At 35.5% G+C, this 26,814-nt stretch overlaps 1 protein-coding gene across 2 annotated transcripts in view; it reads right to left on the bottom strand.

The window, feature by feature from the left end:
* khdrbs3 (KH domain containing, RNA binding, signal transduction associated 3) overlaps positions 1-26,814 on the bottom strand; it is a 319,020-nt gene that overhangs the window by 14,299 nt on the left and 277,907 nt on the right. For both annotated transcript variants that reach the window (XR_003936645.1, XM_030147660.1), the window contains exon 8: positions 8,681-8,733. Coding sequence is in view for 1 of the 2 variants with exons in the window: in XM_030147660.1 (XP_030003520.1) it covers positions 8,681-8,733 (53 nt within the window). In the remaining variant the exon portion in view is untranslated. The remainder of the gene's footprint in view (positions 1-8,680; positions 8,734-26,814) is intronic.

The raw sequence follows: 26,814 nt of genomic DNA, 5'->3' as shown, positions 1-26,814 counted from the left end.
ATTTACATTTTACAAAAAAGATGTGAATAACCTGAAAAAACAGAAATTTCATTTGAAACATTAGTGCAATTTTAACAATATTATTCCTCGACCTATTATTTATACATGTACATTACACAGTGTTACATAAACATTTGGTAACAGGCAGAATATTGTTAAAATTTTATTATATAAAATAATAATAATAATAATAATAATAATAATAATAATAATAATAATAATAATAATAATAATAATAATAATAATAATAATACAATTTTGGAGTTTGAAACTAAAATTTGAACAATTTCTACAGTATTCCATCTCTTATTATTAACACAACTACAGATCACAGTGGATCTATAAATGCACAAAACATTTAGTAACAGGCAGAATATTGTTCAAATTACACATTTCCGGTTGTTCATCTTTGTTTATATTTATGTATTTGTTTGCACTTTATTGTGGAAAAAATAGTTTTGTAAATGTAAATATTTTGACAGTATAATCTTATTTTTTTCACTTAAAGTTTTTCCACTTGATATTTCACAAAGAAAATTTGTAGTTGTCATTATTTATGGGTTATTGTGTTGTTATTTTTACTGTAGATCACATTGGTCTGTATGTGGAACCTGAACCAAAACCATTCTGACAACCTGGACTGTTCAGGTTCATTTTTGCACTTTCATCCTGCGGGCTGGAATGGAACCTTTGGCAGACCAGATTTGGCCCCCGGGCCGCATGTTTGAAACCTGTGCTTTAAATGAAAAGAAACAGAATCATGTTTGAGGCTGTTTATAAACCTGTGGGAGCAATTCTAACCTTTATTTTTGCAGTTTGTTGTCATTGAAAAGGTATAAATAACTGAAATTCTTGCCCCTTCCATCGTAGGTTATTGCAAACTCCGCAAGAACTGTAGATAAATAGATACTTTATTAATCCTGAGGGAAATGCAAGTATTCAGGAGCTTTGCATACAGCACAAGAAGACAAAAAAAAGACAGACCAAAACGGGTGGGTTAGTAACCAGGTTGACATTAAGGTTAGCATATATACTGTAAAACACAGGTGCCAAATCTGGCCCGCCAAAGGTTCCATTCCGGCCCATGGGATGAAAGTGCAAAAATGAACCTGAACAGTCCAGGTTGTCCACATCATTTTGGTTCAGGTTCCACATACAGACCAATGTGATCTACAGTAAAAATAACAACACAATAACCCAAAACTAATGACGACAAATTTTCTTTGTGAAAAATTGAAGTAAAAAAACATTACACTGTAAAAATATTTACATTTACAAAACTATTTTTTCACAATAAAATGCAAATAAATGCATAAATATAAACAAAGATGAACAACCTGAAATGTGCAATTTTAACAATAATTCTGCCTGTTACTAAATCTTTTGTGCGTTTATGGATCTACTGTGATCTGTAGTTGTGTTCATAATAAGAGATGGAATATTGTAGAAATTGTTCAAATTTTATTTCCAAACTCCAAAATTTTAGCAATATTCTGCCTGTTACCAAATGTTTATCTAACACTGTGTGTAAATGTACATGTATAAGTAATAAGTCGAGGCATAATATTGTTAAAATTGCACAAATTTTTCAAATGAAATTTCTGTTTTTTCAGGTTATTCACATCTTTTTTTGTAAAATGTAATTATTTTCATAATTTAATTCGGGGTTTTGTTTTGTACTAAAACAAAAAGAAAAACTTGGATTTGTCATTATTTATAGGTTGTTAAGTCATTATTTTACTGGTCTGGCCCGCTTGAGATCAAATTGGGCTAAATATGGCTCCTGAACCAAAATGAGTTTGACACCCCTGCTCTAAAAAAACTTGCTAAAGAACTTCCTCTAAAAGAGCTTCCTGTACAATACTGTAAACAAAGACTTCTGATTGTATTTACACATTTCAGGGCACAGTGGTATAAAGTGAAACAGACATTTAAGTGATCTATGTGTTTGATTTTTCAAGGTGGCAAGAATAAGAACAAAGTTATCTTTGGCCAAGATATTTTATACTTTACAAGAAACTCATGAGCAGAAATCCTGGGAAGTCCTCACTTTTTCGCATTAACCACACCCACTTCAAATCTGAACAATATGAGGGTGGTCATGGCTCAGGAGGTAGAGTCCAATGACCGAAGGGTTGGCAGTTCGAATCCCGCTCTGTCCTAGTCATGTGCTGTTGTGTCCTTGGGCAAGACACTTCCCCCTCCTTGAAAAGCGCTATGTAAACCTAATCCATTATCATTATTATTATAAATTCCTAACCAATCACACAATAGTTCTCAGACACCACACAAAAAAACATAAAGTTCTGCCCAACTGATGTGTTGAGAAAAAGCTGCAAGAAAAAAATTAATTATTCTTATCTCACCACCCAGTAAAGAAAGAACAATTTTCCTCAGAATTCCTCAAATTATAAAATAAATGTCATGTACAACTGAAAAAATGTCAGAAACAACTGAAGTCAATGTTTTCTTAACAAGTTTTCTTTCTTTCTTTCTTTCTTTCTTTCTTTCTTTCTTTCTTTCTTTCTTTCTTTCTTTCTTTCTTTCTTTCTTTCTTTCTTTCTTTCTTTCTTTCTTTCTTTTTTTCTTTCTTTCTTCTTTCTTCATGCTCAAATTATAAATGTCATGTTTCAGAAATAATTTTACTGTATAGCCTAATCAGTCATTATTAAACACTAATCAGGCAGATAATATGTGAGCCTAGAAAAAAAAAAAAAAAAAGTTATTCTTTTCTCACCACCCAGTAAGAAAGAACAATTTTCCTTAGTTTTTGCAGAGTATGTAATAACCTTAACTTCAGAAAGAATATGAACCAATGGAGACAGACAAATAATTTTATATACATTTTATATATATTATTTATATACATGTACCCTGTGTATAACACAGGGTACATGTAATATGTGTATAACACAGGGTACACGTAATATGTGTATAACACAGGGTACATGTAATATGTGTATAACACAGGGTACATGTAATATGTGTATAACACAGGGTACACGTAATATGTGTATAACACAGGGTACACGTAATATGTGTATAACACAGGGTACATGTAATTTTATATACATTTTATATATATTATTTATATACATGTACCCTGTGTATAACACAGGGTACATGTAATATGTGTATAACACAGGGTACACGTAATATGTGTATAACACAGGGTACATGTAATATGTGTATAACACAGGGTACAACACAGGGTACATGTAATATGTGTATAACACAGGGTACATGTAATATGTGTATAACACAGGATACATGTATTGGGATGCACTTGGGAGAATAAAAATTGCTCAATACAGGACACAGTGAATCCTATTCTGAATGTACTTCCTGTTTTAAAAACCTCATAGACCACTCATGTCAAAACACTGTCACTGGTTCAAAATAGAGCATGGAGTTAGTTAGGGCTCATAAATGGTCCAACTGTGTCACGTGAGGATGTGTTGAGCCTTGGGAAAGCATACATATGTACATGTCTGAATGAGACAGAAGGAAATAGTTTGGGTGAAATATCTGTCTGACAGCCTCGGCCTGGATACGGTACATCAGGGCTCTAACCTCACAACAGCCGAGGATGAGAAAAGCCTAAATTTCTTCAACATTTCCTTTTTTGTGTTGCACTTTGTAGACGGTCCCTGAGGACCCGTCTGACATCCTGCTGCACTCACAGACCCCTGGTACCGGTTCGGCTCAGCCTTGTTTTGATTAAAATCAGGTTGTAGCCCTTCGTCTCAGTGTCTGCTGTTTTATGTCTGGATTCTAAAACTTCCCATTTGTGAATGTCCTTCCAACTCTGCCAAAGTTATAAATCTACAGATCAGTAAACCTGTGAGTCCAGACTGACACATGACTGAGCCATGGAGCACTCTGTATGACTGACTGGTATCGACGCAGCTCATCTAATAACAAAAGCAGCCTTTTAAGACACAACACAAACAGCGGCTCACACCAAGGAGCTTGACTTTCACCTGGAAGGATGCATCTCGGATAATTGAATGAGAGGATCAAATAGCTACTTGAAAAGAAGCCGTTTAGCGGCTCCCAGCAAAAAAGGTCACAATTACCATTAGGCCAAATCAGGCCCTGTTCACCCCCTGGTACTGTCAATGTGAAAGTGCCAGTATCGATGGCACCCTTTGTCTGATCCTCAGCCAGCGCTGAGACTTCCCTGGAGCTGAGGCTCACAAAGCCTTGTTTTTTGCAGTGTACAGGCTGTCTGCCGGCAGCATACAGCCAATACCCCTTAATTAAACCTGTCACCCCCTCACTGGCACTCACTTTGAAGTAACACACCAAGGTAACCTTGTGTTTTGAGAACAAGGATGCACATCAGCGCTGTTTATCTGTTTCCTTTGAACTGTCACCCTTTTCGTTGTGACCCACGTGCTCTGCAGTTTTTATTTTATCTGCAAGTACACAACACTTTAATGAGTTGGAGGTGCCTTTTTCCCCAGTTGGGTGGTCGGAAAAGTTGGGAAACTTTCCTCCTGGCTTTGAATTAAGTCCAAATTTCATGCTGTATTCAAATCAATAAAACACCAAAAAGTAGTCGACTGTCAGTAATTTAATTTTTCAAAGGTTAAAAAAGTCATTTTTACCTTGTTTTCCCAAATAAACAGTATTCCTTTTCAAACAAAAACTATGTAGAAAAGAAAACACTTACATTTATTCTAAAACACAAAAACAGAGGATTAATATTAATCTTGAACCTTCCAATTATCCATTGTAGTAATTAAAAAGCATCTAATTATGTTGTTTGTTTGCAGAGTCACTAAGAATGTTGAAAGACATTTACATATAATGAACAACGCTTACACTTCCATTTCCATCTATGTTGCTACAGGATTATTATAGTTAATGAGACCAGACTCAGTGTCCAGAGGAAAACACAGTGTGTATACTGTGTAAAATAATAATTACTGAGATGACTAAGGCCACGTCTTTTATCAACACATAGAAGTGAAATAGAAAGATCACGATTTAAGTGGTTGTGACTAAAACATAAAAAAAAAAAAAGTGTGAAAGCAAAATTATCAATGAAAGAATGGGTTCATTATCCAAGAAAATAAAATAGAATAAAAACAAAACAAAAATGAAAAATAAAACTAGCTTGAACACTGCAACACAAACTAAAGAAAACTGAACTACCAGTAAAATCAGCTTTACATTTAAATAGTCTAAAGCTAAAATATTTTGTGCATTTCATGTACTATATTAGCGCTACAACAACACAGCTGTAAATAGACCCAACAAGAGTGAATGAAGACATATTCATTCACAGGTTTTTTAGGTTAACTTGACCTTTACTACAACCTGCTGACCACCATGGGCTGAAGAGGGAAAGTATGCCCAATGCTCCAAACCCCAAACATGTACAAAATTATAGTATCTTTCAAATGTTCACATTAACAGAATATCAAAATGAATGAAAAATCTGAACTAAAACAATAAAAGACAAAATAACCTCTTAAAATGCCTTTGAAAACTCTGTTCTGATGAAAAAGATCCAGTGTTCTCATTAGTAATATATTGTAATCATATCATACATTATACCAAAACTAAAATACTCTAATTATACAGTTTTCTGGGCCAGAGCTCATATAATACTAACATCAGACCGCTTTGAGAAGGTTTTTTATTAACATGTCATTGCAAACTATCCATTTGTTTAGTATTCCTTAACATAAAAATCTAAATTACAGTCATTTATCTACCTAAAATGAGATTAGAATCCAATCTTAAAGACTAAGTACAAATAAAAAGTCGAAGTTGAATAATCTGCTCGCTGCCTAATGTACTTTAAGGAGTTAATTTGTACCAGTAGATCCAGTAGTCGTGGTAGATTCTAAATGAAAGTGTGCGGCTCCGTGCCACTGTTCTGGACTCTATATTAACTCTCCTGTCATTCGAGTGCACTCGTATTGGATGGCTGCAGCAGATATGACCTTGGCCCAGTTTTTTTTTTTTTTTTTTTTTTCCTGTATCTTGTCAAAACCTCAGAACGTATTGTTGAACATTACCTCAATGGCAGCGTTAACTTTGACTGAACTCGATGCAACTGGAGCGGTGCACAGCTCTATTTAAAGATGATTAAACCGGCCTCAAACCTGCAGCTACACAGGTAAACGCTTTACAGTGAGTGAACTTTAGGTGGGACAGACATGTGAGTACTCTTTAAGCCGCTGCCCAGGATCAGCTGCTGTATCATGTCGACTCTTTTTGATCTGTGATTTCAGCACTTTTAGTGATCTGCAGCGCCAGTATCAGCTTGTTAAATCTGACACTTTCTCCTCTCATTAGAAGTAGTGGAATCATCACTGCTCCAGGGCAGGAGTGGGTTTACATTTGACACGTTTCTATTCAAAAAAGTCTCAACCATAAACAACCGAAGTCAGTGTTTTCTCTGCAAGTTTTCTTTCTTTCTGTCTTTCTTTCTTTCTTTCTTTCTTTCTTTCTTTCTTTCTTTCTTTCTTTCTTTCTTTCTTTCTTTCTTTCTTTCTTCATGCTCAAATTACAAAAAATCTCAACCATAAACAACTGAAGTCAGGGTTTTCTTAGCAAGTTTCTTTCTTTCTTTCTTTCTTTCTTTCTTCATGCTCAAATTATAAAGTCTCAACCATAAACAACTGAAGTCAGTGTTTTCTTTTCAAGTTTTCTTTGTCTTTCTTTCTTTCTTTCTTTCTTTCTTTCTTTCTTTCTTTCTTTCTTTCTTTGTGCTCAAATTATAAAATAAATGTCATGTACAACTGAAAAAATGTCAGAAACAACTGAAGTCAATGTTTTCTTAAGTTTTCTTTCTTTCTTTCTTTCTTTCTTTCTTCATGCTCAAATTATAAAGTCTCAACCATAAACAACTGAAGTCAGTGTTTTCTTTTCAAGTTTTCTGTCTTTCTGTCTTTCTTTCTTTCTTTCTTTCTTTCTTTCTTTCTTTCTTTCTTTCTTTCTTTCTTTGTGCTCAAATTAAAAAATAACTGTCATGTTTCAGAAATAATTTTACTGTATAGCCTAATCAGTCATTCTTAAACACTAATCAGGCAGATTATATGTGAGCCTAGATGCTACTTCTGTTTACTGGCTAATGTTGCTAACCAAACCTAAGTGGCTAGCTGAATTTATGCACAAGGAAAGTGTAAAGTAAATACATGTAAGACATATACTTTTGCAGCATTAAATTTGTTAAATGCTTAAATAATAATGGGTAACATTATAGGTGAACTGTCTGAGAGCAGTTTGGTTTGTTTAGCCTACTTGTTAATTATGCTTACATGCTAATGTTGCTAACCAAGCCGCGGTGGTAAAGTGAATTTGTGCTCAGCCATAGTACAAACTACACACATATCTTAAAGAAATAATTGGAGTAAACCATTAACTCATAGCAATTCATTAAATGCTTGAATATGAGCAGTTTGGTTTGTTTAGTGTACTAGCAACTTATGCCTACATGCTAATGTTGCTAACCAAGTTAACCTAGTTAGTTGAATTTGCGCTAACAGACAGTGTGAAGTAAATAAGTGCATCTCACACATATATTTTTGCAGTATTGCTCATTCATTTATTAAATACTTGAATAAATACTATGAAGTTGAACTGTCCTTAAGCTGTTTTGTTTGTTTAGCCTATATTTGCTTAATGTTGTTAACCATGTTCAGGGACAGCGTAAAGTAAACACATGTAACACATATAATTTTGCATTAAATCCCATTTACTTATTCAGTACTTAAATAGTGTGTGATTTAAGTGCTAACTTTCTTTATTTAATCTTTTTAACACATATCTTTATTAAGGTTTTAACATATTACATATATTTTCTGACATGAAATGATAATATTGTGTGGGTCTCCCTTGAACATAAACCCCCAGAACCCCCCCCCCCCCCAACCTAACTTTCTTTTAGTAGTTTTGTTTGTTCAGCTTACATGCTGCTTACATGCTAATATTGTTAACCAAGGTTAAGTGATTTACTGAATTTAGGCTCTGTCGTAGTGTAAAGTAAACACATTTCTTAGATACAATATTGTCGTAACTCCGATTTAGTCATTGATTGCTAGAATATAAGCATTTTTTTTAGCCTACATGCTACTTTTTCTTATATGCAAAGGTACTAAAATTAGTTAATATTGTTTCCCATTATGAAACTGTGTGTGTGAATGCACCTTTCGTGTTTGGTGCAGTTCATTGTTAGTAAGTGCATCATCTATTTTACCTTTGTGTGATAAATAGTGGCTGTATTCCAGAAAGTTGGTTTAGTGGAAACTCTGAGATGAGAAAATATCTGGGTTTTATAGCTCATTAGTTTCATATTAGCTTCCACAATTTACTACATTTAAGATGAATGAATTTGAACTCGAAAACTTTCTGTTCATCCTTGAATTTTTTGGAGCAAAATTTGATGACATTGTGTTGAGGTGTTTCTGTGATACAGATAATAAACAGCAGCGACATGATGGCAAACATACAAACAACCTCATGCAGCATATTTTATGAAATAATTACACAAATATAGCACATGGGGAGAGAAAAAAAGAATGAAAGCTGTGATCAAATATAAAAATGAAGCAGCTGTTATTGCTCCTGATTTAATTCTAACTTTATAGTCTGAGAATTCTAAATTAATATAGCTCTAATAACTGATGAGATAAACAAGGTAAAGAAGTGTGTTACTCACCATATGAATCATATGACTCTCCGCTGTGACCGTATTCATAGTAGTCATCTGAGCTGTAAACAGATGAAAAATTAAACATTAACCAAATTACATTTATTTTCAACATTGTGCAACATCAAAAACATATTTATTACAATGCTATTATATGTAATTTATGTTGTTTCGGTGACGAAAAGGGGTTGGAAATGTTTTTAGTATATCAGGTTGGACATGAAAGTCAAACACAAACAAGAGGCAGCTTTCAATCACTGGAAAGTTCGGCCACGTTTGGGGTTCTACAAGGCAATTTTCTCCACCGTATTCTGCACAAGCTTTCAGTTCCATATCACTGCATATGGAGATCTATGAGAGGTGGCAACTTTAATGAAAAATAAAAAGATGGGGAAGGCGAGTTGCATAGCGGTTCATTTCTCGCCTCCTTTATTTATTTATTTATTTGCGGTCGCCGGTGAGATGCTGACAGAACAATCCTGCGTCAGTATCATTCAGTAACAGCGCTATCATTCAAGAGAGGCAATTCATCATAAGGCTGCCACTGAGCCGACACCAGCCATCACAGCTGGGTCGTCTCCGCCCGCCTGTCACTCAGCCTGTCAACGGCAGCAGCACCAGGATTAGAGAGCTGAAGGCGCCGTCCAAAACCCCAACACAGCCTGACTTCTAAGGGCAAAGAGGTGACGGTAGCGACACACCGGAGTGCCAAGAACCCATTACATTTTACTCTTTTTTACTGTAATAGAGTACTGTCTGGTGGCATGATCTAATAGAGACTAAATAGAGTCAGAGCTGATTCATAAGGCTCTGTGATGACACGGTGATAACAGGGATAATTATTGTTATCACATTGTCACAAAAAGACACTTCAATTTACTCATATAAACATTATACTATTATGTTTAAAATGATGAAAAATACAGAGTTTCTACAGGTGTCTACGAGTTAAATTTAAGATGTTTTATGACCTTTTTAAGATAAATTAAAACAGAATTTAAGGTCTATTTCACTAGCCTGGCCAGCCATCTGGTTTTCTCAGTGTATTCAATACTGAGAAAACTAGGGATGCACCGATACCACTTTTTTCCAGACCAAGGACAAGTACTAGTACTTACATTTGATTACTTGCCGACATCGAGTACCAATATGAGTACTTAATAATACCATTATAATTCTTAGTTACTTTTGAAAACGTGCTTTATTGTCGTTGTCATTAGTCTGACTGTAACAAAGCGCTGCTACTGACATTTAATGCATTGGAATGCACGTTTCTCAATAAATAGTTGGTAGTTATAAATATGTCAGTAGTTTTTCACTAACTCAAACAATCGCTCTTTGAAAATATCCGCTACCTCCACGGTAAACAAATGCGGTGTGCACATTTTTTTAGGTTGTCATTTTACTTGTTTGTTGTTGTTTATATATATATATATACTTTTTTTGTGAACATACTTTTATACTAATGTTATTGTTGATGTTATTTCTATACAGATATTTTTACATATCTTTTTAGTTTTTTTTATGGCTGTTGCTTCAGCTGGTTCTGGAATAAAAGACATGTTTGTCATTTTCAGACTTGCCTGTTTTTGTTTTGTTTTGTTTTTTACAGCTTTTTTTTTTTTCCAAAATTTGTACTGTTTGTTTGCCTATTCAAATAATCATTTAATGTAAAAAAGACAAAACTTTTACTTACTGGGTCTCAGGAGGATATCATGTTACGATTATCATTTTTTGTCCAGCTGTATTCATTTATTAAAATACACCAGATAGATTGTACAGTTTTCAACAAGCTGCCCCACCTAAAAGACAAAGTATTTGACATTTGCCCACACATTCTCATCAATGTGAGTATTTAGTGGAATACTGCCCCAAATGCCAGTGGGGTAGAAACAGGCAGCAGAAAATATAGCACAAAATTTACAAATATTAAATGTCCAATATGTAGAATGTGTTTGTATTTAAGTGGATACATGAAGTTTGTGTTGGTGACTGTCTGATGATTATCTTCTTTGCCTACATTAATAATAGATATAATAACTGCCTGGATGCTGGAGTTGGACTGAGGTTGATTTCTCCAGGAGAATCCTTATGTTCAATCCCAAGTCCTTCAGTGCCACTCTTGTATATACTGTGCCTATTGTCTGGTATTTTATTTTTGGTTTGTATTTATGGTGTCTTATAAGCCCATGGAAGGGCTGGGCATGTCTGTATGCAAGACACAATCATAAAACATTCATTCATTCATTGTGCTCCTCTACAGCAGCAACAATGTGCAAAACAAGCTAGCATTACCTTAGAATGTCAGTTCGCTAACATTCACAAACAGCATGAAACACAACTGTCACACAGGCAAACACAGATAGTACATGCAGATATCTACAAAGACAAGGCCAGTACACAACATCTGTTAATAAAATGTATTAAATATAATTACTACATGTAATGTAGGCTACATTACTTATTCATGGTGCCCTAAAGATTTTCCTCCTCACATAAACAGAAAAAAAAACACACTAACACAACACTCCACAGGCATTACACAGGTACTCACATTGAATAGAGTAGCCCACATAAAATACTGATGTAATAATCTCCAGTACCTTAACAATGTAGCATTAATACGTTCTAATACTGATCCTACTTGATTAGCCTCTAAAGATGCAAAGTCTACTTTCAGTCATTTTTCATGTTAGCATAATTTTCTGGCCTTGCTAGCAAACATATAAAAATAGCAATAAAGCAATAGCCTCTTCAACCCAGTTGCCCTCAGCAACCACAGTTCCATCTGTTTTATTTGTCGCAACATGCTATGCATCCACAGAACCAGAAGAACGACAAAACCAAATGGTGGAAAACAGAGCATAGCTCAAACAACAAGTACTTCAATGGATAAATGCATAAAACAAGTTAACTGTCTCAGACCAGTGTATGTCATGAATAATTTAATAAAACAACAGACCAATGCGATAAACTTTTCACTGTTATGCTAACACTAAACACATCCAACAGTACAAGTTTTAGGCTATTTCTCTATCACTGAAAATCTGAATGAGACAAAAAAAGAGCAAAAATAAAGGTCTCATCATGAATGTTGTCTTACCTTTGCTGTTTCCTGATCATAAATTGATTTTGTATGAATGAAGCTTCTGATATCAGCTAATCCAACAACAATATTCCCTGGAATTAATAAAGAATTCTGACTGATTATCCATTATTTTGTACTGCAGTGAAATGATTCCCACTAGAAATGGCCCAGGTTTAAAATAAATAAATAAATAAATACTTACAATCTTTCTCTGATTTAAATAAGGCACATGAGCAGTTGCATATTAGTAGCCAAATATTAAGTGTAATTAGAAAACTAGTTTTTAATAACAAAACCATTTACAGTCACACATTTACAGGCCTCTAGGAGTTATGCTAATGTTGTTGTTATTGTGTTTAGGGTTTCGACTTATGCATCTTTACACTTTTTCATTTATCTCAACCTGAGACAATACTTCATTAACAGCTCTAACCTTTTTATAGTATTAACACACTATTAATTAGTGTATAAATTCCACTTTACCTTGTTAGCCTGTTAACAATTCTGCACCGTTAAGCTAACACTAAACAGATCCAACAGTACAAGTTTTAGGCTATTTCGCTATCGCTGAAAATCTGAATGAGACAAAAAAAGAGCAAAAATAAAGGTTGCATTATGAATGTTGTCTTACTTTTGCTATTTCCTGATCATAAATGGATTTTATATGAATGAAGCTTCTGATATCAGCTAATCCAACAACAATATTCCCTGGAATTAATAAAGATTTCTGACTGATAATCCATTATTTTGTACTGCAGTGAAATGATTCCCACAAGAAATGGCTCAGTTTTTTTTTTTTTTATTTATTTGCAACCTTTCTCTAATTTAAATAAAGCACATGTGCAGTTGAGCATTAGTAGCCAAATATTAAGTGTAATTAGAAAAGTAGTTGGTTTTCTGTTTTAATAACAAAACCATTTACTGGCCTCTAGGAGTTATGCTAATGTTGTTGTTATTGTGTTTACGGTTTTGACTTATGCATCTTTACACTTTTTAATTTATCTCAACCTGAGACAATACTTCACTAACCGCTCTAACCTTTTCATAGTATTAACACATTATTAATTAGTGTATAAATTCCATTTTACCTTGTTAGCCTGTTACCAATTCTGCCTTTTTTCACAGGAACAATACAACAAGCTGATTTATTGTCATATTATTTTCTGGTACTATTGCTCAGGACGAATGAACAAGTAAATATGACCAATCGAGGGCAGAAGTAGAAATCATTTTAAAAGCACTATGGCGGCTCAATGAGACATGAGACAGCCCCCTAAAGATGCTCGCGCCTTAAGTCAGGCTTAGCATAAATTTTACACGGTTCATGATTCAACAAACAATGCCAACCCCACAAAAGCAAACAAGGTTTTTTTTTTTCCCCCTCCCTGCGCTAATGGTCTCCCTCTGAGAAAGGCAGCCAGGTGTTGTTGCACTGGGTTTGCAGTCACCCCCCTACCACCACCCTACACCCCCTACTGCAGAGCTGCTACCGCGCATCTGCTATGGATGTCAAGACACTAAAATATCCTTGACACCACTCATCGGCCGACAGAGACCGAGCGAGAGACACGTGACAAGTGAATGCATGCTTTGGCTCATCATGTTGTGTAACGTCAGACAAGACCTGACAGGATACTAAATAATTACATTTCACACCAGGCTAAAATGCTGGGGTGTATTCCACAGTGGTCGACCCTGAAATAAACATCAATTTTTATGAATGTTGGAAAATCAATTTGCTGCAATTCACAGATGCTTGCAGACACATTGTGAAGAATGTGGACTATTGGATAATCTCCAGCTCTTCTGTACAGCTCAATGTCATATTCAACAATAAAAAACATCCAAATAATACAAACTAGGATGCCACACAGCTAATACCGCTAACACTATTTTCAGAGGCTTGCTCATATGCTGCAGGCTGTCAGCGTTTTTTTTTTTTTTTTCTTTCCCCCCTCTAATTTATTTTCACTGTCTCGGAAACAATTGCCGCCAAGATTCTAGTAAAAAAATACCTTCTTTTCACTTAACTTTTGAAGTTTCTATGTTGTTAAAGGCACAAAGGAGCAGTAATGGTACGCTACTGAGCTGAAAGATGCCAGTGCAGACCTTCTCTTTGCACAAAGGAGAAGGGTGCAACAAAAGCTGTTAGGTGCCTCTAATTTCTGAGGTGACATTTTATCAATATAGCTACACAACTTCTCTCCGTAGCCACTTTCTCCTCTCATTTACAAAGACCAGTGAGTCCTGAGGCGCATCCTGAAGGTCAGAGATGCGGGTAAAATTCTGCCTTGTGTAGACTTAAGTTCTGGGCAGCATCTGTTGACCTACAGCACATTTGACATCCATCAAGACTCTGTAGTCTACGCACCTGGAATTTAAGTGTTTTGATGGAAAATGACCTTTTTCAATTCATGCCACAGAGTGCATTTTTGACGTTCAAAGTACAGTAAATTGCAAGAGGTTCGGTGATTCTTTCAGCGGCTTCAAAGGTGTGCAGAAAAAAAAAAAAAAAACATCAGAAAAACTTCTCTTCTGCTTCAGTATCATATCTTTCTGCATTTATCATCACTCAGATACGGCTAGTCAAAGTGCACAGCAGGCGGCGTGAACAGAAGCATGAGATGAGTGCCTGCAGTGGTTGATAATAATAACTTTATTTATGTAGCACCTTTAAAAGCAAAAGTTTACAAAGTGCTTTGGCAGACAGAGCAAAAGCAGGAAGCTCAGAAGGCCAGGCATTAGACAACTTTGAGGTAAAGATAAGGTTTAAGACACACACTAAAAACAACAATACTGGTCAGTTTTTGAAGGGTGAATGTATATATTTATATATATGACTTTGATCAGTGACAACACGGAGAAATGCCTGCCTGTGCATTCAATAGCTGCTTTTCCATTGGACATCTGCGCAAAACTTTACAGATATTTACTAAATGTCGAAAAAACAGAAGTGCGTAATGTCGTTTTTTCCATTAAATCACAAATGAGATGATTTGTTTATTTATTATCACGAGATGACACAAGAAGTCATTCCATAAACATGGCGACAAATGTAAATATCATGTTGATTTACAGATATATTCATTATTATTATATATTACCCCTCTGTCTTGTACTAAATTAAAAAATGATTGGGTTTCCTGGTTTGTCCACACATACCGCGACATGTTTCTTCTTCTTCTTCGCTTGTTGTAAGGTACATCAACATCCGTTTTTTAAATTCCCAACTCTAGTTGCGAAAAAAGGTCTTTCCATTGCAGTTTTGCATGATATACCATTTGCGCTACGCCCAAAAAACCACCTCTTGCCAGCGCAAAAACTTTTAATCAAAAAATGAGACTTTTGGAGAAATAGTCGTTTTTCCATCAGGTAAATTTTTATGCCCAAGTTATATTTGTGCAATTTGAGGGTCAATGGAAAAGGGACTAATGACTGACAGAAAAAGGTGATGGTCGAGTGAGCAATAAACTGAATTGTGGTGTGAGGAGTGTAGGTGGAGGATGCTGGTGAGACTAAATCAAATCAAATCAAATTTTATTTATATAGCGCCAAATCATAACAAAAGTTATCTCATGACACTTTACATATAGAGTTGGTCAGAACCAGACTCTAAGCCAATTTACAGAAACCCAACAGAATCCTCCAGGAGCAAACACTTGTGACTGGTGACTACAGGTGATGTAGTCAGACTGCAGGTGATGTAGTCTAGCATCAGTGCTGGTGAGAGTAGATGTGAAGTAAAATATTAAACAGTCATTTAATCGTCATATCTGTCATTAGTCACTTGTGGAAAAAATAGTTTCACAAGTTCATTTACTGATGTAAAACCCTACTGATTTAAAAGTCCATTTGCAGCAGGGCTGCACGATTCTGCCAAAAATGTGAATCACAATTTTTTTTGCTCAGAATTGAGATCGCGATTCTCTGGCACGATGTTTTTCGCAAAATGATTATTGCACCGCTGTCAAGGAAAATGGGTTCTTTTACCTCTGATTCATGTCTTTCATATCACTCCACAAGTAGTCCCATCACTTATGGTCCCGGTTGCTAAGCGATGTCAGCTGATCTGTGAAAGTTTGCAGCGCAAAGAAACTTCCCAGCCAGCATAATTTTTTTATCATAAAATTTTTGAAGAGGGCGAGACTTCTGATTCTTGGTTAATGGCCGAATTTTCCTCACCGGCAAACAAAAGAAAAGGGGAAGAAGAACAGCGCAGAAGTCAGAGAAGTGAAAGTGAAAAGACACTTGGATCTGGACGACAGAAAAGAAGACCGACATGAGATTAACACCGACAAATGTGAACCTTTATTGGGCACGAGTTCAGGGGGGTGACTCACCACTACCACTGGGGTTTTCATCCATTTCACTCTCTTTACCTCAGACGTTCCTCTGCTGTAATTCACTCTTTCCTCACTCAACTGCAGCCAACAGCAGCAGGCTCATGTGTTGTAACGACGCTTTTCCATTGGTTGAGGGAGGAGGTGGCGGCGGTTCTGCATGTGTGGGCATTTGTTTGTAATGCAGCCCATGAAATAAAATACTTAAGAATCGTCCGTGTTTAGAAATGAGACCGCGTACATGTGTGAATTGAGATCGTGATCTTTTAACGATTAATCATGCAGCCTTAATTTGCAGCACTTCACAAATTAACCAGTGAGAGAGTTTTTTTTCTCCTATAATTACCTAGTGAGGAACCACAGGCTAGTACTGTTTAACTATTGGATAAAAAAAGAAACAAGCCTGCAGTCTGATATCCAGGGTATAGATTTAGTGCTCAAATAACTTTCAAGACAATGTAAAAGCCTCACTTGTTGCTTCTGGTGCAATAATGTTATTTTTACTTCAGTACTATAGTTGGGTTAAATGCTGACATGAAGTGTTCTGCACAATAAGCCCTGATTATACCAGTTAGTGGTGGAGCGAGAAAAAAGGCTGTGAAATAGAAAAGAAAAAGAAAGAGAAGAATTTTTTTAAAAATCCTGATTTTTCATAGAATCAGGGAGGATGTTGTATGTAACATACAGCCAAAGTAAAAGCCTGCTTTCTTGTGCTGTGTCGTCACCAGGTCTGTTGGACGCAAATGGTGGAAAGGACTGTTTATTTACTCAGTGTTTTGTCTCGCAGACAGAACTGCATCATATGTTACATGCTGTAGAAAGAGGAGACAGGCAAGTGACTACACTGGCACCTATCCAAAACTTAACCAAGGGAGTGGACCCTAAATTGACTATGTTCGCAATCTTTCGGATCGGGGGTGGGGGGTGGGGGGGGGTGTCCATAAACAACGTCACTTATGATACCATGAAAACGAAAACAAAACTTAACATGCTTTCAACGTTTGCCTCCCGACTTCTACACCTCTCTTACACACCTTCTATATCCACTGGGGTCCCCTCCACTGATCTATGAGACCCCCACAAATACTGGGGCCCATGAATTTGTCACATTTACCCCCCCTTATCGATGCCCCAACCTCCTGCTGACTGTCAGACACCTTATTTGAATCTATTTCCTTTTCCAATTTCCATTCACGATCATATTTTTTCATGACCAACAGGAATATTGTAACTTCCTTGTAAATCTCTGTGAATCTCTTACACATTTCTGTACATATCTGGTACATGACTACATAGTATTTTTTATTGTTTACTTATTATTTTTATTTTTCCTTGCTCTTGAGTTGCTTTCTTTCTGTACTATAACTAGGTTGGAGCAACTGTTACACACAAATTTCCCCCCGGAGATTAATTAAATATTTCTGATTCTGATTGTTTTGATGCCATGTTTTTGTTACAGTTCAACCTCACCTGAAAAGCAGCCAGTTTTGAAGCTGATTAATATAACCATCATTTATTTATGTTGTGTAACCTCTTTTGTGACATTATTGAACAGAAAGAACATTTGTCATGTAACTTTCTTATTTCAACCCCAATCCTCATGTTTTCCTAAACCTGACAGACTTGTTTTTTTTTTTTTTTTTTTTTTAATGTATAAACCAAATAAAACCACAGCCACAGTGTTATCATGCCCTAAATGCAGCAGTATTATGTTTTGATGTTAAATTTTATCCATAAATGTAATTTGGGACTGATTGATGAATAACCCAATCTGCTGCTTAGGTATAAAAATGTGTTGCAAGATCAGAAAATGACAAAAAGAAGACATAAAGTGAAGACAGAATGCCAGATACAAAATGTCAATATAATAAAAGAATGAAAGCAAGAAAAAATATAAATAAATCCAGAATGCCCGCAGTAAATAGATGTATCATTTCTGCATGAATGAATGAAAGAAAGAAGGTAGATGGCAGCACCACATGAAAGCAAATCTAAAAATATGGTTTTAAAAATTCTCCGTCTCCTTCCATGGGTCGTTCTAAAGCTGAGATGCTCTGACAACAAACCCACCGTTAGATTTGAGCCTCAATAATCAATATGATGCTGTCTTTGAAACCAGTAAGAAACCAGAAGGAGGGAGTAATAAGCAACAACCACTTCTAGAGAAGATCTGTGTACGTGAATAACTCCCCCAAAGTAAGTTTCACTCTAAGTACCAGCCTGTCATCGGTGTGGAATTGCTTTAACTTTCTAAATAGGCCAGCGTTTGATTTGACATTCATTAGCTGAAGGCGTCCGCTGCTTTGTGTCTCCCCAAACTTCAGTGGCCGAGAAAAAGGGAACAAAAAAAAAAAAAAAAAAAAAAATCCGTTGAAAGAGCCGGCATCGACCAGGAGGGGCAAACACAACACCTATTAGGTAAGTGTATCTCTTTAATCAGGAGTGTGATTGCAGGCCTACTTTTCCACAGGTAAAGACCCTGCCTCTCCAAGGCATCTGTCATCTCTGTAAATGCTCGGTGTTAAGCACTGATGTTGCTGTTCCTGGGCACCATGAAACAGATGGCGGTGTTAAATCTGAATGATGTAGTACACATCCCTTGTGGACTTTGTTTTCTTTCATTGCCATTACTCTTCCAGTCCTCAGTGATAAATCTGAAGAAATCTAGGAGGACATTCCAATGGGTAGCAGAGGTAAAACAATGCCGGATGTGGAGAGGTGCTGCTTTTCTCACACTGTGCACTTAAAATAAATGTACAGAGAACTGAGCTTTAACTTCATCTTCTGGATCAGACTGTTGAGTATGGAAAAACTCTGACAAACATTCAGCTCACTAGTCAACCAGTGACCTAAGACTTTTTTCTTAAAGGAGTGATATTTTTGCTTTTTTAAATGGAATTATGCATTTTAAAAATTTTCCCTATAGTTTAACTGTAAATGCTATGCTTGGGTCTGAATTCTTCATTAACCCTATAATGCCAAACATATTATATTTGATACATGAGTTTTGAGGCCCTCTACATCAGGGGTCTCAAACTCATTTTCTTTCAGGGGCCACATTCAGCCCAATTTGATCTCCAGTGGGCTGGACCAGTAAAATAATAGCATAATAACCTATAAATAGTGACAACTCCAAATTTTTGTCTTTTCTTTAGTGCAAAAAAACCCCATTAAATTATGAAAGTACTTAATTTTATAAACTATCCAAACAAAAAAATGTAAATAACCTGAAAAAATTGAAATTTCTAAAGAAAAATACATACAATTTTAACAATATTATGCCTCAACTTATCATTTCTACATGTGCATTATGGATCACTAAACATTAAACCCTTAGTAACAGGCAGAAAATTGTTAAAATGGTGCTCACTTTTCTTTAGACATTTCATACTTGTTCAGATTATTGACATTTTATTGTTACAGGATAGTTTGTAAATGTAAATATTTTCATAATTTAATGTTATTTTTTGCACTAAAACAAAGACAACAATTTGAAGTTGTCATTATTTATAGGCATTGTGTAATATAATTTTTTTCACATCAAACTGAGAAGAAAATATACTCATTATTTTTTGTAGGTTATTACGCTGTTATTTGACTGTAGATCATATTGGTCTGTATGTGGAACCTGAACTGAAATGAGTTCCACAGCCTTGACTGTGGAATTTTTGCACTTTGCAAAAACATCCCACGGGCTGCACTGGAACCTTTGGTGGGTCGCATGTTTGAGACCCATGCTCTACATGATCAGTGTGATATTTTTTTTCTTGAAAAACCTGATGTATACAATTAGATACACGCAATACACAGATAATCCACCAGGGGGGAGAAATTCTCTTCACCAGAGGCCTTTCCAGTGACACTACAAGATTGTCATTAATGAGGAAGGAGGCAAGGCTTCGCCAATTTTAAAAAGCAATTACCAATTTGTTAGACATGTTTGTGTTATATTATGTTTTTGTTTGGTCAAAAATAATATTTGAGCATTGAGACCCCATGTATCAAATATGATACAAAATTGAAACTCATACATGGAAATTGATATTTGAAAAAAAAAACAATCTTTTAGGTTGTTCAGAAAGACCAATAAAGGCTCCAGTTTCAAAGAACTGAAATTTTCTGTCAATGATTTAATGGTTCAGGCTTTACAGGGTTAATTCAACTCCACAGTCCATCTTCAACCCTATTTCTGAGTAATGACACCAGAAAGGTCGTTTTGAGCGCTGGCCCTTTAAATGCACATGAGCCACTTCATGCCCCACCCCCTCCTGGTTGTTGGCTGTGCTGCTCTGTCCCATTCAACCAACAACTGAACATTTTAGGTAATCGGCTCAAAGTTTGGACATATTTTCAGTATGAACAACAACTGCTGCTGACAAACAATTATATCGTACTCAGAGAAATGTTCGTCGGAAGTCTTGACCTTATATGTGCAAATGTCATGACGTAACTAGTTATAGACACAACAAATTAAGCAGGAATTAAAACAGGTTATAGAAATCCACTTGATTTTTGCCAAAATGAATATAAAGATAGTTTTGCAGCACCTGGAGGGTTCAAATTCAAACTTTTTGAACTATTAGGGTCCAAATACACAAATAAATGTACCAAAGACTAATAAAAGTGGGTTTAGCAAAATATGACCCCTTTAAGTTAACCAGTGAAAGCCAAAATAAAGCCTCTTTTAACCTCATTATTTAACTACAGAGGCTCAAAATATTCAACTAGTCATGTCCAAAAATCCACTATTTACACTAGTAAGAGACATTAGAGTCAACTAATAGGCTTTAAACTGTTCACAACTTAAACTAAATGGACAATATATCAATGAAGAGATGAGACAAAACACTGAATTGAACTTTTATATTGAATCTACAATTATTTAAATAAATAAATAAAATAAAAATAAATAAAGCCAGTCAATCCAAATACACTTGTTGCCTGAGGAAATGTAACTAGTCAAGTATTAAAGTTTACACAGAACAATTTGACTGATGACTAATAAATTGATGATTACTAATTTATTCCTTTTGTTTGGTTTTCTTTGTTATCCTTGAGCTGATGGAAACGTGGATCAATACAGTTCATCTGTAACTGTATCTATATGCAAACTAGATAAGAGAAAAATGCTGACTAGCTTTTTTGTTAAATAACTCACACTTTCTTTTATTAGGAAACAAAAGAAGGTCTTTTTTTTTTTTTTTTTTTTTTTTTTTTTAAATCTGCAAACCATATTCTTTGTTCAGTTTGATCTCTATGTACCTGTGTGCTGAGTACTTTCACACAGAGTGCAAATATTACAAGATGAAAAAGCATTGTTATATGTTTCATGCAGAATGCACAATCATTTGTCTGAAACTGATGTCATGTCATCATGAAAAAACAATGGATGTGTTGAGTCTCACCACGGTATTGTGTATGAAATACAGAAACGATAAAGATGTTCAACAGAACACAAAAGAATAGACATTTTAGCAGCTGTTCTGTTTAGCAGAAGATTCTTAAAATGCAAAAAGAAAGACTGTACATAAAAAATACCACATGAAAAAATATATGAAAACTTATGTTGAAAAATGCTAAAAAGACTAACAAAAGGCCTGATTTATAACCACATGGAAGAAATATATGCATAATATAACAGATATATACAAGGTAAAAGTTAAAAACATCAGTCAGTTAGGGACAATTGGAGGATGTATGGATCAACATCAGAATAAAGAGGAGTTTCTGTATCATGAACGTCATGTGAATTAATTATATTTTACACTCTGAGGGTCTTTTCATGTGGACACTGGAGACATAACAACGTGCTACACACTTTAATCCCCCTCGGCCAAATATAGTGTAAGATTCTGTTGAAAGTTACTGCCCTATAATTTAGATTAGACTGTCTTTGTGTAAAAGTTATTACATATACATTTATATTTTAAAGTACTCAGATATTATAACTACACAAAGCTGTTTCAAGCAAACATATCACCCCAACAAAGGGGTCATGGCACCATTTGACACCAATTGACCTTGAAAAGTAGGTCAAGGTCACCTATTTTCAATAGGCTACTGCATCCACAGTATAAACATCGTTGAATGGACAGACAGACAGACAGACAGATGACAAAACTATTACAATACCCCTTTAGCCATTTCTGGACCAAGCAAACAGGACAAAGGTGAGACTAAAGGTGAAGCTGTAACTGTTGTAAACGTGCATCAGTGTTGGTGTGAATAGATTTAAAGGAAAATATAAGTCACTGAATTGTCACGCCTCCAATGTGAACAGGTCTTTAGGTCACTATTGAACTACTGATATGAATGTTTATTGCTCATTAGTGAACAGGAGAAGCTGCCTCCCTAGTTCATTTAGTGATGTGAAATCCTACTGGTTTAATGGCAAATTTGCATCACTTCACTAATTAACCAGTGAAAATTTGTCCAAATATTTAACCCTTTAATAACAACAATCTCTCTGGCGCTGCATGTTGCACTTAACAGCATTCTTAATTGCTGTAACTCCCGAACCGTTTACGCTATCCACCAAATTCAAATGACATCATAAAGCTTTCCGACACTTTATAACACTTTATGGCAGCAACGTGGGACTCAGACATAGAAAGGAACTGTTTCACAAAGGCTAAAAAAAAAAGGCCTGGAAATAAAAAAAAAATAAAAAATCTGAAGCTATAATATGGATACTGAATGTTCGAGACCAAAAAGCATGGTTGAGCAGATGTTAAATAATTGAATGTTTAATTTTGTAATCTCAAAAACTTTCGTTATGGACATTTACAAGTGTTTCTGATAATAAATATTCTAAAAACTTCAAGTCTTTTTTCTTTTTTACTAAAACACACTGTTGTTTTTTTTTTTTGTTTTGTTTTTAATCAAGATCTTTTTATTGAAGTTTTCTCAATATAATACAAATGCAGTGCTGAATGATCCTTACATAAATCTTAAGTAAGCATGGGTGTAAATCAATCGCAGCTAGCACCATAGGAAAAAAAAACCCCCAAAAAACAGAGCAAAACAGAGAAAACAACAAACTGTACATAAAATAATCCCTCCTTAGTCATTGCCAGTGCACTAGACATAATAAAGGATCACTATCACAACAGAAACCTGCGCTAGGAGTAAGTACTAAGTGAGCAAAACACACTGTTTTAAGCATTTATTATTCATAATACTGATAATTAATGGCCAGATATTGAAAGCTAAGTTCTTCCTGAAAACAAAGATGCAAAAGAATTGCCAAAAAAAGACATTTTCTGACCCTTTTATTGCAAAGAAAATATGAAAACATCTAGGCGGCCTGTTCTAATGGCAGTCGGTTGTAATATTTAACTCTTGGTGCAGAAAACTGAACAGTGATAATCCTTTCTGCGGTCTGATATTCAGGATATGAATGTAGTGCTATGATGGTTTTCCAGAGAATGTAAAAGCATAACTCGATGCTTCTTGTGCAATAATGTTATTTTTAATTCAGTACCTTTGTTAGGTTAAATGCAGACAAAAAATCTTCTGCACAGAAAGTCCTGATTATACCAGCTGAGTGGTGATTTCTATAGACAAGAACACGATGAAACTGGATGAAAAACAGGCAGTAATGCTTTCTTCCCATCGTTTAGAATGAAATGAAGCTTCCATAATTTCAAATGGAAACCCTCCTTATGGATACACTGGTGATTGCTCAATGTGGCGGCTGATTGCTAAGCTATCTCCAAGGCCGACCCCCTGCTGAAGAGTCACAAAGAGGGACGAAATATCCTACAGCAAAGATTTGACTTTACAAATGAGTCTTCTTTCTGGATTTAAGTGGACAATTTTTGCTTCTTTTTTTTATGTATTTTTTTCTAAATTGCACCAAATCTTCCTTTGGGGGAAAAAATGATGCTTTGAGTCATGTCAGACTAGACTGCAATAGAATGGAAACTGCAATTTTAAAACATGCTTTGGATGTCGGTCAGACTGTGTCCTTGTGGATGTATGTGTTGAAGAAGGTGCATTAAATTTCTAAAAGGCATTGTTTTATTTGGTCTTGAAACAGACAGAGTAGAGAAAGCTCCCGCCCTCTTTCCCTCGGAAGGTCTAATTCCCACCACATCACCTGTCACTCATCTTGACGACTTGTCTGCCTTAAAAACAGCGCAGGTATAGCTCAGAAGCAGGCATCTAATACAAGAAAAAACCATGAAAAATACAACGTTAATGTTACCCCTGTGCTAAAAGGGTGTTGTCTGCCTGAGGGCCCTGACAAACCGAGCAAAACAATGGAGCCATCAACTGTTTGCAGATGTCAGTGATAACGTTTAAGACCTCACTGTTGGGTTTATGTCGGTAAGTTGTCTGGTTATGATTCTAAACTCATTGGGTTAAATGGTCAAACACAGGCACGGCCGTTGCTCAGGGGTGTTAACCTACACAGCTGTGGGGGGGCCCAAGGGAGAGGGGGGCCCATGGGAAGTAAAGATTTTATTTTTTTAAGTATTTTTTTTTCCTGTTGTTCATCTAAATTATATAATAAATATCAATCTATATGCATGCTTCATGCATTAGATTTTATAAATTGGTATATTATTGTATTCCAAAAAAGTAAAGACTGCTGTCACTGCTCTGTGAACACCCCTTTGAGAAAAGCGCAAAATGGTCCATTCCACACGGAGTTTGAGAAACGCACCTTGCTTGTTAGGCTAAGTTCTCTCCATTGAAAGCACACTGGCAAGAGCATTGGACTTAAAAGACCTCATCAGGGATTTTGCCAGTTAGAAGACCCGTTAGTGGGCATTTTCTGTAGAGTGAACTGGAATGTATAGAATCATGCGATTTTTTATGTTTGGAATTCTTGTTCAAATCTGTTTGTCATGTTTTGTTTGGTTACCTTTTATGACATTATTATAGGCTATTGAAAAATTTGGCCCATTCTTGTTCACTCAGGAAATACAGAGTGGGGAAGCAAAATGTACAATGAACATTTAGTTGTTTTTTCTCAGCAGGCACTACGTCAATTGTTTTGAAACCAAACATATATTGATGTCATAATCATACCTAACACTATTATCCATACCTTTTCAGAAACTTTTGCCCATATGAGTAATCAGGAAAGCAAATGTCAAAGAGTGTGTGATTTGTTGAATGCACTCGTCACACCAAAGGAGATTTCAAAAATAGTTGGAGTGTCCATAAAGACTGTTTATAATGTAAAGAAGAGAATGACTATGAGCAAAACTATTACGAGAAAGTCTGGAAGTAGAGGAAGCAACAAAAAACATGCCAAAGCTTTTATTAAAGCTCTCAAATCCAAAATCCTAAAGGATCCAACCAAATCCATGAGAAAAATGGCAATTGAACTTTAGGTAGACAACAAGACCGTTAGAAATGCAGTAAAATATGATTTGAAGATTTCAATTCTCATGACTTTCAATAAACTAATTGGTCATACACTGTCTTTCAATCCCTGCCTCAAAATATTGTAAATTTTGCTTCCCCACCCTGTATAATGGGGAAATACAGTCTTGCGTGGTTGTGTTTTCTTATACTGTAGCTTAAGCAGACTTGCGAATTATGGTTAAATCATTATGTTAGCCCTGTGATATAGCCATTGTGTTGGTGGATAAGGCCCTTGGCAGATGGGTGGACATGTGTGTGTGTGTGTGTGTGTCGGGGGTGGGGGGGGTGCGGGGGGCCCGACTTTTTGTGTATGGGCCCAGAATTTGGTGCTACGGCCCTGAACACAGGGAAAGTAATATGTGTTTAACCCTTTCATGCATAGTGGTCACTTCAGTGGACAGTTATTCTACAGCTGTTCTCTTGTATATTCATAGATTTTGTTGTTTTACTTCCATATCAGTTAACACAGTTGACACTTATGCACCATCCCAGACACTGCAGTTCATACAGTTATTGTAACTTTGCTGCTCATGATAAACCTGATCTGCAGTAACATGTTTTAGTGTAAATCAGTTGCTAATTGTTATTAGACTGTAATTAACAGTTTCCTGAAACAATTTTTTTTTTTTTTTGCATATCCTCCTGAGACCCAGCAATGCATTTTGTCCTCTGTAGGGGACAAAAGTTTGACAGTTTTACTTTTAAAATGTTGTGCATTACAAAGGACATTCCATTAAAAAATCAGTCAATCAATATAAATTATTTTAAAAATGTATCTGAAAAAACTGTTGCATTATGCAGTTTCCAATCAAGACAATTTTTTTAATGCAAAAAAGCTAAAACTGTTAAATTCCTGGGTCTCAGGAGGATATTATCTCCATGAAATGAGTAATAACTAATATTAGAGAATGACAAAATGTGAGAAAACATTAGCGATTTAGCAATTAGTGGCATTAAAAATGTTTTTATTTCATAGTTTTCACACAGTATATCACTTTCTGATGATAAGTTTTAAATACATGTTTCTTTGCTTCAAAAATTAAATGCATGGTGTCCAGCTGAGTGGACATTTTTGTGACTCCACGAAAAATAGGTTCATAAAAAAAAAAAAAAATCATTTGCATTGTTTTTTTCATGCCTAAAGAGGAATAAAAACACTCAAGAAAAAAAATATTGATTAAGGCTCTTATAATTCATGCATGAAAAGGTTAAGTTTCAAAGAGGAGGTGGATAGTAGTCTTTATGTTGTGCGTTTGTCTCCTTTCAAAATCAAATCAAATCAAATTTAATTTATATAGCACCAAATCATAACAAAAGTTATCTCACGACACTGT

Source organism: Sphaeramia orbicularis, chromosome 11, assembly GCF_902148855.1.
Source record: "Sphaeramia orbicularis chromosome 11, fSphaOr1.1, whole genome shotgun sequence".
NCBI lineage: Eukaryota > Metazoa > Chordata > Actinopteri > Kurtiformes > Apogonidae > Sphaeramia > Sphaeramia orbicularis.
This window is presented reverse-complemented; position numbering and strand designations above follow the sequence as displayed.